The sequence below is a fragment of the Heterodontus francisci genome, chromosome 44 (assembly GCF_036365525.1).
Source record: "Heterodontus francisci isolate sHetFra1 chromosome 44, sHetFra1.hap1, whole genome shotgun sequence".
Classification (NCBI taxonomy): domain Eukaryota; kingdom Metazoa; phylum Chordata; class Chondrichthyes; order Heterodontiformes; family Heterodontidae; genus Heterodontus; species Heterodontus francisci.
Genome location: NC_090414.1, coordinates 24,299,019 through 24,313,471, shown reverse-complemented (window position 1 = coordinate 24,313,471; position 14,453 = coordinate 24,299,019). Strand labels below are relative to the sequence as shown.

General features: G+C 56.8%; 1 protein-coding gene across 4 annotated transcripts in view; it reads left to right on the top strand.

Annotated features, from left to right (window-relative positions):
* LOC137355848 (mitogen-activated protein kinase kinase kinase kinase 2-like) overlaps nucleotides 1–14,453 on the top strand; it is a 107,846-nt gene that overhangs the window by 64,124 nt on the left and 29,269 nt on the right. For all 4 annotated transcript variants that reach the window (XM_068021433.1, XM_068021432.1, XM_068021431.1 and 1 more), the window contains 3 exons: nucleotides 302–343; nucleotides 655–739; nucleotides 10,376–10,455. In XM_068021433.1, the coding sequence (XP_067877534.1) occupies nucleotides 302–343; nucleotides 655–739; nucleotides 10,376–10,455 (207 nt within the window). The remainder of the gene's footprint in view (nucleotides 1–301; nucleotides 344–654; nucleotides 740–10,375; nucleotides 10,456–14,453) is intronic.

The following is a 14,453-nucleotide window of genomic DNA, read 5'->3' as shown; positions in this document are numbered from 1 at the left end:
GGCTGCAGCTGGAGAATGAACCAGATGAGGGGACGTCCGAATCTGATCAGAATTTCCGACTGTAGGAGGGATCAGCCTCCGCTGGGGAAATACCCACAGCCCCTCACACGAAATCAGGAGTGAAGTGTGCAGCGGGGGGTGGGGGGGGGGGCGGAAAGGGAAATGTCAGACAGAGATCTGCGTCTCTGCACTGTGTGTGTGGACCCTGACCATCTCTCTGCGATTCAGGAGGAAGTAACATTTCCAGGAATGGTTTTTTGTGTGAATTATTGTATCAATAATCAGTGCCGTTAATTTGCAGAGAGAAATCTGTCATGGTTTACCTCCGACGCCAAAAGTCCATGTAAGTACAAATGTTTAATAAATAAAGAGGCAGATTCAACAGGAAGTTTCAAAAGGGAAATTGGATAAATAACTGAGGAGGAATTTTTACCGGGCTATGGGGAAATAGCAGGGAGAGTGGGACTAATTAGATTGGTCTTTCAAAGAGCCAGCAGGGGCTTGATGGACCGAATGGCCTCCTTCGATACGGATTCTATAATGGTGAATACGTTAGACTGGGTGCGACCTTTAGGATTTGTGTTTTGACAGTGCTGATTATCAGTTGGAGTGTTGGATGACTTGCCGTTGTAAGCTTTTCTCTTTGCACTGCAGATGGGAGCCTGCTTCTCGAAGGTGTTCAATGGCTGCCCTCTGAAGATTAACTGTTCTGTGTCCTGGATACACCCAAAGACCAGAGGTAACACCGCAGCCTGGGGGTTAAAAGGCCATCCCAGTTTGCACTGGCTCACTTCAGGGCTGGGATTATAGGAATGACAGACACTGGCTCCCAGTACAGCAACTCCTCCATAGAAAAAATTCTCACCCTCCTCTTCAAATCTCTCCATGGCCTCCTCGCCCCCTCCCTATCTCTGTAACCTCCTCCAGCCCCGACAACCCTCCCTATCTCTGTAACCTCCTCCAGAGCCTCAATCCTCCCTATCTCTGTAACCTCCTCCAGAGCCTCAATCCTCCCGATCTCTGTAACCTCCTCCAGCCCCGACAACCCTCCCTATCTCTGTAACCTCCTCCAGCCCCGACAACCCTCCCTATCTCTGTAACCTCCTCCAGCTACTGCAACCGTCCCTATCTCTGTAACCTCCTCCAGCCCCTACAACCATCCCTATCTCTGTAACCTCCTCCAGAGCCTCAATCCTCCCTATCTCTGTAACCTCCTCCAGCCCCGACAACCCTCCCTATCTCTGTAACCTCCTCCAGCCCCGACAACCCTCCCTATCTCTGTAACCTCCTCCAGCCCCGACAACCCTCCCTATCTCTGTAACCTCCTCCAGCCCCCACAACCCTCCCTATCTCTGTAACCTCCTCCAGAGCCTCAATCCTCCCTATCTCTGTAACCTCCTCCAGCCCCGACAACCCTCCCTATCTCTGTAACCTCCACCAGCCCCGACAACCCTCCCTATCTCTGTAACCTCCTCCAGCCCCCACAACCCTCCCTATCTCTGTAACCTCCTCCAGAGCCTCAATCCTCCCTATCTCTGTAACCTCCTCCAGCCCCGACAACCCTCCCTATCTCTGTAACCTCCTCCAGCCCCGACAACCCTCCCTATCTCTGTAACCTCCTCCAGCCCCGACAACCCTCCCTATCTCTGTAACCTCCTCCAGAGCCTCAATCCTCCCGATCTCTGTAACCTCCTCCAGAGCCTCAATCCTCCCTATCTCTGTAACCTCCTCCAGAGCCTCAACCCTCCCTATCTCTGTAACCTCCTCCAGCCCCGACAACCCTCCCTATCTCTGTAACCTCCTCCAGACCCTCAATCCTCCCTATCTCTGTAACCTCCTCCAGAGCCTCAATCCTCCCGATCTCTGTAACCTCCTCCAGAGCCTCAATCCTCCCGATCTCTGTAACCTCCTCCAGACCCTCAATCCTCCCTATCTCTGTATCCTCCTCCAGAGCCTCAATCCTCCCCATCTCTGTAACCTCCTCCAGCCCCTACAACCCTCCCTATCTCTGTAACCTCCTCCAGCCCCTACAACCCTCCCTATCTCTGTAACCTCCTCCAGCCCCTACAACACTCCCTATCTCTGTAACCTCCTCCAGCCCCTACAACACTCCCTATCTCTGTAACCTCCTCCAGCCCCTACAACCCTCCCTATCCCTGTAACCTCCTCCAGCCCCTACAACCCTCCCTATCTCTGTAACCTCCTCCAGCCCCTACAACACTCCCTATCTCTGTAACCTCCTCCAGCCCCTACAACCCTCCCTATCTCTGTAACCTCCTCCAGCCCCTACAACACTCCCTATCTCTGTAACCTCCTCCAGCCCCTACAACCCTCCCTATCCCTGTAACCTCCTCCAGCCCCTACAACCCTCCCTATCTCTGTAACCTCCTCCAGCCCCTACAACCCTCCCTATCTCTGTAACCTCCTCCAGCCCCTACAACCCTCCCTATCTCTGTAACCTCCTCCAGCCCCTACAACCCTCCCTATCTCTGTAACCTCCTCCAGCCCCGACAACCCTCCCTATCTCTGTAACCTCCTCCAGAGCCTCAATCCTCCCCATCTCTGTAACCTCCTCCAGCCCCGACAACCCTCCCTATCTCTGTAACCTCCTCCAGAGCCTCAATCCTCCCCATCTCTGTAACCTCCTCCAGCCCCGACAACCCTCCCTATCTCTGTAACCTCCTCCAGAGCCTCAATCCTCCCTATCTCTGTAACCTCCTCCAGAGCCTCAATCCTCCCTATCTCTGTAACCTCCTCCAGAGCCTCAATCCTCCCCATCTCTGTAACCTCCTCCAGCCCTTACAACCCTCCCTATCTCTGTAACCTCCTCCAGCCCTTACAACCCTCCCTATCTCTGTAACCTCCTCCAGCCCCGACAACCCTCCCTATCTCTGTAACCTCCTCCAGAGCCTCAATCCTCCCCATCTCTGTAACCTCCTCCAGCCCCTACAACCCTCCCTATCTCTGTAACCTCCTCCAGCCCTTACAACCCTCCCTATCTCTGTAACCTCCTCCAGCCCCGACAACCCTCCCTATCTCTGTAACCTGCTCCAGAGCCTCAATCCTCCCCATCTCTGTAACCTCCTCCAGCCCCGACAACCCTCCCTATCTCTGTAACCTCCTCCAGAGCCTCAATCCTCCCTAACTCTGTAACCTCCTCCAGAGCCTCAATCCTCCCTATCTCTGTAACCTCCTACAGAGCCTCAATCCTCCCCATCTCTGTAACCTCCTCCAGAGCCTCAATCCTCCCCATATCTGTAACCTCCTCCAGCCCCGACAACCCTCCCTATCTCTGTAACCTCCTCCAGAGCCTCAATCCTCCCCATCTCTGTAACCTCCTCCAGCCCCGACAACCCTCCGTATCTTTGTAACCTCCTCCAGATCCTCAATCCTCCCTATCTCTGTAACCTCCTCCAGCCCCGACAAACCTCCGTATCTTTGTAACCTCCTCCAGAGCCTCAATCCTCCCTATCTCTGTAACCACCTCCAGTCCCTACAACCCTCCCTATCTCTGTAACCTCCTCCAGCCCCTACAACCCTCCCTATCTCTGTAACCTCCTCCAGTCCCTACAACCCTCCCTATCTCTGTAACCTCCTCCAGCCCCTACAACCCTCCCTAACTCTGTAACCTCCTCCAGCCTCTACAACCCTCCCTATCTCTGTAACCTCCTCCAGCCCCGACAACCCTCCCTATCTCTGTAACCTCCTCCAGCCCCTACAACCCTCCCTATCTCTGTAACCTCCTCCAGCCCCTACAACCCTCCCTATCTCTGTAACCTCCTCCAGCCCCGACAACCCTCCCTATCTCTGTAACCTCCTCCAGCCCCGACAACCCTCCCTATCTCTGTAACCACTTCCAGCCCCTACAACCCTCCCTATCTCTGTAACCTCCTCCAGCCCCGACAACCCTCCCTATCTCTGTAACCTCCTCCAGCCCCGACAACCCTCCCTATCTCTGTAACCTCCTCCAGCCCCTAAAACCCTCCCGATCTCTGTAACCTCCTCCAGTCCCTACAACCCTCCCTATCTCTTTAACCTCCTCCAGCCCCTACAACCCTTCCTATCTCTGTAACCTCCTCCATCCCCGACAACCCTCCCTATCTCTGTAACCTCCTCCAGCCCCGACAACCCTCCCTGACTCTGTAACCTCCTCCAGCCCCTACAATCCTCCCCATCTCTGTAACCTCCTCCAGCCCCTACAACCCTCCCTAACTCTGTAACCTCCTCCAGCCTCTACAACCCTCCCTATCTCTGTAACCTCCTCCAGCCCCGACAACCCTCCCTATCTCTGTAACCTCCTCCAGCCCCGACAACCCACCCTATCTCTGTAACCTCCTCCAGCGCATACCACCCTCCCTACCTCTGCAACCTCCTCCAGCCCCTACAACCCTCCCTATCTCTGTACCCTCCTCCAGCCCCTACAACCATTCCTATCTCTGTAACCTCCTCCAGCCCCTACAACCCTCCCTATCTCTGTAACCTCCTCCAGCCCCTACAACCCTCCCTATCTCTGTGACCTCCTCCAGCCCCTACAACCCTCCCTATCTCTGTAACCTCCTCCAGCCCCGGCAACCCTCCCTATCTCTGCAACCTCCTCCAGCCCCGACAACCCTCCCTATCTCTGTAACCTCCTCCAGCCCCTACAACCCTCCCTATCTCTGTAACCTCCTCAAGCCCCTACAACCCTCCCTATCTCAGTAACCTCCTCCAGCCCCTACAACCCTCCCTATCTCTGTAACCTCCTCCAGCCCCTACAACCCTCCCTATCCCTGTAACCTCCTCCGGCCCGTACAACCCTCCCTATCTCTGTAACATCCTCCGGCCCCTACAACACTCCCTATCTCTGCAACCTCCTCCAGCCCCTGCAACCCTCCCGATCTCTGTAACCTCCTCCAGCCCCGACAACCCTCCCTATCTCTGTAACCTCCTCCAGCCCCTACAACCCTCCCTATCTCTGTAACCTCCTCCAGCCCCTACAACCCTCCCTATCTCTGTAACCTCCTCAAGCCCCTACAACCCTCCCTATCTCTGCAACCTCCTCCAGCCCCGACAACCCTCCCTATCTCTGTAACCTCCTCCGGCCCCACAACCCTCCCTATCTCAGTAACCTCCTCCAGCCCCAGAACCCTCCCTATCTCTGTAACCTCCTCCAGCCCCGACAACCCTCCCTATCTCTGTAACCTCCTCCAGCCCCTACAGCCCTCCCTATCTCTGTCAACTCCTCCAGCCCCGACAACCCTCCCTATCTCTGTAACCTCCACCAGCGCCGACAACCCTCCCTATCTCTGTAACCTCCTCCAGCCCCGACAACCCTCCCTATCTCTGTAACCTCCACCAGCGCCAACAACCCTCCCTATCTCTGTAACCTCCTCCAGCCCCGACAACCCTCCCTATCTCTGTAACCTCCTCCAGCCCCTACAACCATCCCTAACTTTGTAACCTCCTCCAGCCCCGTCAACCCTCCCTATCTCTGTAACCTCCTCCAGCCCCGAAAACCCTCCCTATCTCTGTCACCTCCTCCAGCCCCTACAACCCTCCCTATCTCTGTAACCTCCTACAGCCCCTACAACCCTCCCTATCTCTGTAACCTCCTCAAGCCCCTACAACCCTCCCTATCTCTGCAACCTCCTCCAGCCCCTACAAACGTCCCGATCTCTGTAACCTCCTCCAGCCCCTACAACCCTCCCTATCTCTGTAACCTCCTACAGCCCCTACAACCCTCCCTATCTCTGTAACCTCCTCAAGCCCCTACAACCCTCCCTATCTCTGCAACCTCCTCCAGCCCCTACAACCGTCCCGATCTCTGTAACCTCCTCCAGCCCCTACAACCCTCCCTATCTCTGTAACCTCCTCCAGCCCCAACAACCCTCCCTATCTCTGCAACCTCCTCCAGCCCCTACAACCCTCCCTAACTCTGTAACCTCCTCAAGCCCCTACAACCCTCCCTATCTCTGCAACCTGCTCCAGCCCCTACAACCCACCCTATCACTGTAACCTCCTCCAGCCCCTACAACCCTCCCTATCTCTGTAACCTCCTCCGGACCCTACAACCCTCCCTATCTCTGCAACCTCCTCCAGCCCCTACAACCCACCCTATCTCTGTAACCTCCTCCAGCCCCTACAACCCTCCCGATCTCTGTAACCTCCTCCAGCCCCTACAACCATCCCTATCTTTGTAACCTCCTCCAGCCCCGTCAACCCTCCCTATCTCTGTAACCTCCTCCAGCCCCGACAACCCTCCCTATCTCTGTAACCTCCTCAAGCCCCTACAACCCTCCCTATCTCTGCAACCTCCTCCAGCTACTGCAACCGTCCCGATCTCTGTAACCCCCTCCAGCCCCTACAACCCTCCCTATCTCCGTAACCTCCTCCAGCCCCTACAACCCTCCCTATCTCTGTAACCTCCCCCAGCCCCTACAACCCTCCCTTTCTCTGTAACCTCCTCCAGCCCCTACAACCCTCACTATTTCAGTAAACCTCCTCCATCCCCTACAACCCTCCCTATCTCTGTAACCTCCTCCAGCCCCTACAACCCTCCCTATCTCTGTAACCTCCTCCAGTCCCAACACCCCTCCCTATCTCTGTCACCTCCTCCAGCCCCTACAACCCTCCCTATCTCTGTAACCTCCCCCAGCCCCTACAACCCTCCCTATCTCTGCAACCTCCTCCAGCCCCTACAACCCTCCCTATCTCTGCAACCTCCTCCAGCCCCTACAACCCTCCCTATCTCTGTAACCTCCTCCAGCCCCTACAACCCACCCTATCTCTGTAAACTCCTGCAGCCCCTACAACCCTCCCTATCTCTGTAACCTCCTCCAGCCCCTACAACCCTCCCTATCTGTGTAACCTCCTCCAGCCCCGGCAACCCTCCCTATCTCTGCAACCTCCTCCAGCCCCTAAAACCCTCCCGATCTCTGTAACCTCCTCCAGCCCCTACAACCCTCCCTATCTCTGTAACCTCCTCCAGTCCCTGCAATCCTCCCTATCTCTGTAACCTCCTCCAGCCCCTACAACCCTCCCTATCTCTGTAACCTCCTCCAGTCCCTGCCACCCTCCCTATCTCTGCAACCTCCTCCAGCACCTGCAACCCTCCCTATCTCTGTAACCTCCTCCAGCCCCTGCAAACCTCCCTATCTCTGTAACCTCCTCCAGCCCCGACAACCCTCCCTATCTCTGTAACCTCCTCCAGCCCCTACAACCCTCCCTATCTCTGTAACCTCCTCCAGCCCCTACAACCCTCCCTATCTCTGTAACCTCCTCCAGCCCCGACAACCCTCCCTATCTCTGTAACCTCCTCCAGCCCCTACAACCCTCCCTATCTCTGTAACCTCCTCCAGCCCCTACAACCCTCCCTATCTCTGTAACCTCCTCCAGCCCCGACAACCCTCCCTATCTCTGTAACCTCCTCCAGCGCCTACAACCCTCCCTATCTCTGTAACCTCCTCCAACCCCTACAACCATCCCTATCTTTGTAACCTCCTCCAGCCCCGTCAACCCTCCCTATCTCTGTAACCTCCTCCAGCCCCTACAACCCTCCCTATCTCTGTAACCTCCTCAAGCCCCTACAACCCTCCCTATCTCTGCAACCTCCTCCAGCCACTGCAACCGTCCCGATCTCTGTAACCCCCTCCAGCCCCTACAACCCTCCCTATCTCCGTAACCTCCTCCAGCCCCTACAACCCTCCCTATCTCTGTAACCTCCTCCAGCCCCTACAACCCTCCCTTTCTCTGTCACCTCCTCCAGCCCCTACAACCCTCACTATTTCAGTAACCTCCTCCATCCCCTACAACCCTCCCTATCTCTGTAACCTCCTCCAGCCCCTACAAACCTCCCTATCTCTGTAACCTCCTCCAGTCCCGACACCCCTCCCTATCTCTGTCACCTCCTCCAGCCCCTACAACCCTCCCTATCTCTGTAACCTCCCCCAGCCCCTACAACCCTCCCTATCTCTGCAACCTCCTCCAGCCCCTACAACCCTCCCTATCTCTGTAATCTCCTCAAGCCCCTACAACCCTCCCTATCTCTGCAACCCCCTCCAGCCCCTACAACCCACCCTATCTCTGGAACCTCCTCCAGCCCCTACAACCCTCCCTATCTCTGTAATCTCCTCCGGACCCGACAACCCTCCCTATCTCTGTAACCTCCTCCGGCCCCTACAACCCTCCCGATCTCCGTAACCTCCTCCGGTCCCTACAACCCTCCCTATCTCTGTAACCTCCTCCGGACCATACAACCCTCCCTATCTCTGTAACCTCCTCCAGCCCCTGCAACCCTCCCTATCTCTGTAACCTCCTCCAGCCCCGACGACCCTCTCTATCTCTGTAACCTCCTGCAGCCCCAGAACCCTCCCTATCTCTGTAACCTCCTCCAGCCCCTACAACCCTCCCTATCTCTGTAACCTCCTCCAGCCCCTACGACCCTCCCTATCTCTGTAACCTCCTCCGGACCCTACAACCCTCCCTATCTCTGTAACGTCCTCCAGCACCTACAACCCTCCCTATCTCTGTAACCTCCTCCAGCCCCTGCAACCCTCCCTATCTCTGTAACCTCCTCCAGCCCCGACGACCCTCTCTATCTCTGTAACCTCCTGCAGCCCCAGAACCCTCCCTATCTCTGTAACCTCCTCCAGCCCCTACAACCCTCCCTATCTCTGTAACCTCCTCCGGACCCTACAACCCTCCCTATCTCTGTAACGTCCTCCAGCACCTACAACCCTCCCTATCTCTGTAACGTCCTCCAGCACCTACAACCCTCCCTATCTCTGTAACCTCCTCCAGCTCCTACAACCCGCCCTAACTCTGTACCCTCCTCCAGCCCCTACAACCCTCCCTATCTCTGTAACCTCCTCCAGCCCCTACAACCCTCCCTATCTCTGTAACCTCCTCCAGTCCCTACACCCCTCCCTATCCCTGTCACCTCCTCCAGCCCCTACAACCCTCCCTATCTCTGTAACCTCCTCCAGCCCCTACAACCCTCCCTATCTCTGTAACCTCCTCCAGCCCCTACAACCCTCCGAGATCTCTGAGCTCCTCCAATCCCAGCCTCTTGTCCATCCCCCGATTCCCATCGCACCACCATTGGGGGCCGTGCCTTCAGCTGCCTGGGGCCTTAAGCTCTGGAATTCCCTCCCTAAACCTCTCCGCCTCTCTCTCTCCTCCTTTAAGACGCTCCTTAAAAACCAACCTCTTTGACCGAGCTTTTGGTCGCCTGTCCCTAATATCTCCTTATGTGGCTCGGGGGTCAAATTCTGTCTGATTTACGACCCTGGGAAGCACTTTGTGGATGTTTTCCTGTTAAAGGTGCTAGATAAATGCAAAATTGAAATTGTAGATGAGGAAAGGTGTTGTCGGGGGACAATAAAACCAAATTCTGCTTTGTGTGTAATTACTGCTTTTGTCTCTGCTCAATATCTAAGTCAGTGACTCAGTGAATTGCTCGAACAAATCAGCATCTTCTTTCACAGTCACTGTCAGTGGATATCACTCTCGCTGTCGATCTGTCTGTGTCTCTCTCTCGCACCTGAGTCAGAAGGTTGTGGGTTTGAGCTCCACTCCAGACCTCGGGCCTGATAATCCAGGCCGACACTCCCAGTGCTACTACTGACGGAGGGTCAGTACTGAGGGAGTGCCGCACTGTCAGAGGGTCAGTACTGAGGGAGTGCCGCACTGTCGGAGGGTCAGTACTGTGGGAGCGCTGCACTGTCGGAGGGTCAGTATTGAGGGAGTGCCGCACTGTCGGAGGGTCAGTACTGAGGGAGTGCCGCACTGTCGGAGGGTCAGTACTGAGGGAGTGCCGCACTGTCGGAGGGTCAGTACTGAGGGAGTGCCGCACTGTCGGAGGGTCAGTACTGAGGGAGTGCCGCTCTGTCGGAGGGTCAGTACTGAGGGAGTGCCGCACTGTCGGAGGGTCAGTACTGAGGGAGCACCGCACTATCGGAGGGTCAGTACTGAGGGAGTGCTGCACTGTCGGAGGGCCAGTACTGAGGGAGTGCTGCACTGTCGGAGGGTCAGTACTGAGGGAGTGCTGCACTGTCGGAGGTGCCGTCTTTCAGATGAGACATTAAACCGAGGCCCCCGTCTGCCCTCTTGGGTGGGTGTAAAAGATCCCACGGCCACTATTGGAAGAAGAGCAGGGGAGTTCTCCCCGGTGTCCTGGGGACAATATTTATCCCTCGGCCAACATCAGTAAAAACAGATGATCCGGGTCATTATCACATTGCTGTTTGTGGGATCTTGCTGTGTGTAAATTACTGTGTCCTACCTTACATCAGTGACTGCATTTCAAAACTAGTTACTTGGCTGCCAAATGCTTTGGGATGTCCTGACGTTGTGAAAGGCGGTACAGAACTGCAAGTCTTCCGTTCTATCCCAACAGATCAGTATTTAATCCTGGGAGCAGAGGAAGGAATCTACACACTGAATCTGAATGAACTCCACGAGGATACAATAGAAAAGGTAAAATATTTCAAACCTTGCTGAAGACACTCACTGGGGTACGGGACCCACACACACTGACTCTCACTGGGGTACGGGACCCACACACACGGACTCTCACTGGGGTACAGGTCCCACACACACGGACTCTCACTGGGGTACGGGTCCCACACACACGGACTCTCACTGGGGTACGGGTCCCACACACACTGACTCTCACTGGGGTACGGGTCCCACACACACTGACTCTCACTGGGGTACGGGTCCCACACACACTGACTCTCACTGGGGTACGGGTCCCACACACACTGACTCTCACTGGGGTACGGGTCCCACACACACTGACTCTCACTGGGGTACGGGTCCCACACACACTGACTCTCACTGGGGTACGGGTCCCACACACACTGACTCTCACTGGGGTACGGGTCCCACACACACTGACTCTCACTGGGGTACGGGTCCCACACACACTGAGTCTCACTGGGGTACGGGTCCCACACACACTGACTCTCACTGGGGTACGGGTTCCCACACACACTGACTCTCACTGGGGTACGGGTTCCCACACACACTGACTCTCACTGGGGTACGGGTCCCACACACACTGAGTCTCACTGGGGTACGGGTTCCACACACACTGACTCTCACTGGGGTACGGGTTCCACACACACTGACTCTCACTGGGGTACGGGTCCCACACACACTGACTCTCACTGGGGTACGGGTTCCACACACACTGACTCTCACTGGGGTACGGGTCCCACACACACTGACTCTAACTGGGGTACGGGTCCCACACACACTGACTCTCACTGGGGTACGGGTCCCACACACACTGTCTCTCACTGGGGTACGGGTTCCACACACACTGACTCTCACTGGGGTACGGGTCCCACACACACTGACCCTCACTGGGGTACGGGTACCACACACACTGACTCTCACTGGGGTACGGGTTCCACACACACTGACTCTCACTGGGGTACGGGTCCCACACACACTGTCTCTCACTGGGGTACGGGTTCCACACACACTGACTCTCACTGGGGTACGGGTCCCACACACACTGACCCTCACTGGGGTACGGGTACCACACACACTGACTCTCACTGGGGTACGGGTCCACACACACTGACTCTCACTGGGGTACGGGTCCCACACACACTGACCCTCACTGGGGTACGGGTCCCACACACAAAGACTCTCACTGGGGTACGTGTCCGACACACACTGACTCTCACTGGGGTACGGGTTCTACACACACTGACTCTCACTGGGGTACGGGTTCCCACACACACTGACTCTCACTGGGGTACGGGTTCCACACACACTGACTCTCACTGGGGTACGGGTCCACACACACTGACTCTCACTGGGGTACGGGTACCACACACACTGACTCTCACTGGGGTACGGGTCCACACACACTGACTCTCACTGGGGTACGGGTACCACACACACTGACTCTCACTGGGGTACGGGCCCACACACACTGACTCTCACTGGGGTACGGGTTCCCACACACACTGACCCTCACTGGGGTACGGGTACCACACACACTGACTCTCACTGGGGTACGGCTCCCACACACACTGACCCTCACTGGGGTACGGGTACCACACACACTGGCTCTCACTGGGGTACGGGTTCCCACACACACCGACTCTCACTGGGGTACGGGTCCCACACACACTGACTCTCACTGGGGTACGGGTCCCACACACACACTGACTCTCACTGGGGTACGGGTCCCACACACACACTGACCCTCACTGGGGTACGGTACGGCTCCCACACACACTGACCCTCACTGGGGTACGGGTACCACACACACTGACTCTCACTGGGGTACGGCTCCCACACACACTGACCCTCACTGGGGTACGGGTACCACACACACTGACTCTCACTGGGGTACGGGTCCACACACACTGACTCTCACTGGGGTACGGGTCCCACACACACTGACCCTCACTGGGGTACGGGTCCACACACACTGACGATCACTGGGGTACAGGTCCCACACACACTGACTCTCACTGGGGTACGGGTCCCACACACTGACTCTCACTGGGGTACGGGTACCACACACACTGACTCTCACTGGGGTACGGGTCCCACACACTGACTCTCACTGGGGTACGGGTCCCACACACAAAGACTCTCACTGGGGTACGGGTCCCACACACACTGACTCTCACTGGGGTACGGGTCCCACACACTGACTCTCACTGGGGTACGGGTACCACACACACTGACTCTCACTGGGGTACGGGTCCCACACACTGACTCTCACTGGGGTACGGGTCCCACACACAAAGACTCTCACTGGGGTACGGGTCCCACACACACTGACTCTCACTGGGGTACGGGTCCCGCACACACAGACTCTCACTGGGGTACGGGTCCCACACACACTGACTCTCACTGGGGTTTGGGTCCCACACACACTGACTCTCACTGGGGTACGGGTCCACACACACTGACTCTCACTGGGGTACGAGTCCCACACACTGACTCTCACTGGGGTACGGGTCCCACACACAAAGACTCTCACTGGGGTACGGGTTCCCACACACACTGACTCTCACTGGGGTACGGGTTCCCACACACACTGACTCTCACTGGGGTACGGGTCCCACACACACTGACTCTCACTGGGGTACGGGTTCCCACACACACCGACTCTCACTGGGGTACGGGTCCCACACACACTGACTCTCACTGGGGTACGTGTCCCACACACACTGACTCTCACTGGGGTACGGGTCCCACACACACTGACTCTCACTGGGGTACGGGTTCCCACACACACCGACTCTCACTGGGGTACGGGTCCCACACACACTGACTCTCACTGGGGTACGTGTCCCACACACACTGACTCTCACTGGGGTACGTGTCCCACACACACTGACTCTCACTGGGGTACGGTTCCCACACACACTGACTCTCACTGGGGTACGGGTCCCACACACACTGACTCTCACTGGGGTACGGGTCCCACACACACTGACTCTCACTGGGGTACGGGTCCCACACACACTGACTCTCACTGGGGTACGGGTTCCACACACACTGACTCTCACTGGGGTACGGGTCCCACACACACTGACTCTCAGTGGGGTACGGGTCCCACACACACTGACTCTCACTGGGGTACGGGTTCCACACACACTGACTCTCACTGGGGTACGGGTCCCTCACACACTGACTCTCACTGGGGTACGGGTCCCACACACACTGACTCTGACTGGGGTACGGGTCCCACACACACTGACTCTCACTGGGGTACGGGTCCCACACACACTGACTCTCACTGGGGTACGGGTCCCACACACACTGACCCTCACTGGGGTACGGTACGGCTCCCACACACACTGACCCTCACTGGGGTACGGGTACCACACACACTGACTCTCACTGGGGTACGGCTCCCACACACACTGACCCTCACTGGGGTACGGGTACCACACACACTGACTCTCACTGGGGTACGGGTTCCACACACACTGACTCTCACTGGGGTACGGGTTCCACACACACTGACTCTCACTGGGGTACGGGTCCCACACACACTGACTCTCACTGGGGTACGGGTTCCACACACACTGACTCTCACTGGGGTACGGGTCCCACACACACTGACTCTAACTGGGGTACGGGTCCCACACACACTGACTCTCACTGGGGTACGGGTCCCACACACACTGTCTCTCACTGGGGTACGGGTTCCACACACACTGACTCTCACTGGGGTACGGGTCCCACACACACTGACCCTCACTGGGGTACGGGTACCACACACACTGACTCTCACTGGGGTACGGGTTCCACACACACTGACTCTCACTGGGGTACGGGTCCCACACACACTGTCTCTCACTGGGGTACGGGTTCCACACACACTGACTCTCACTGGGGTACGGGTCCCACACACACTGACCCTCACTGGGGTACGGGTACCACACACACTGACTCTCACTGGGGTACGGGTCCACACACACTGACTCTCA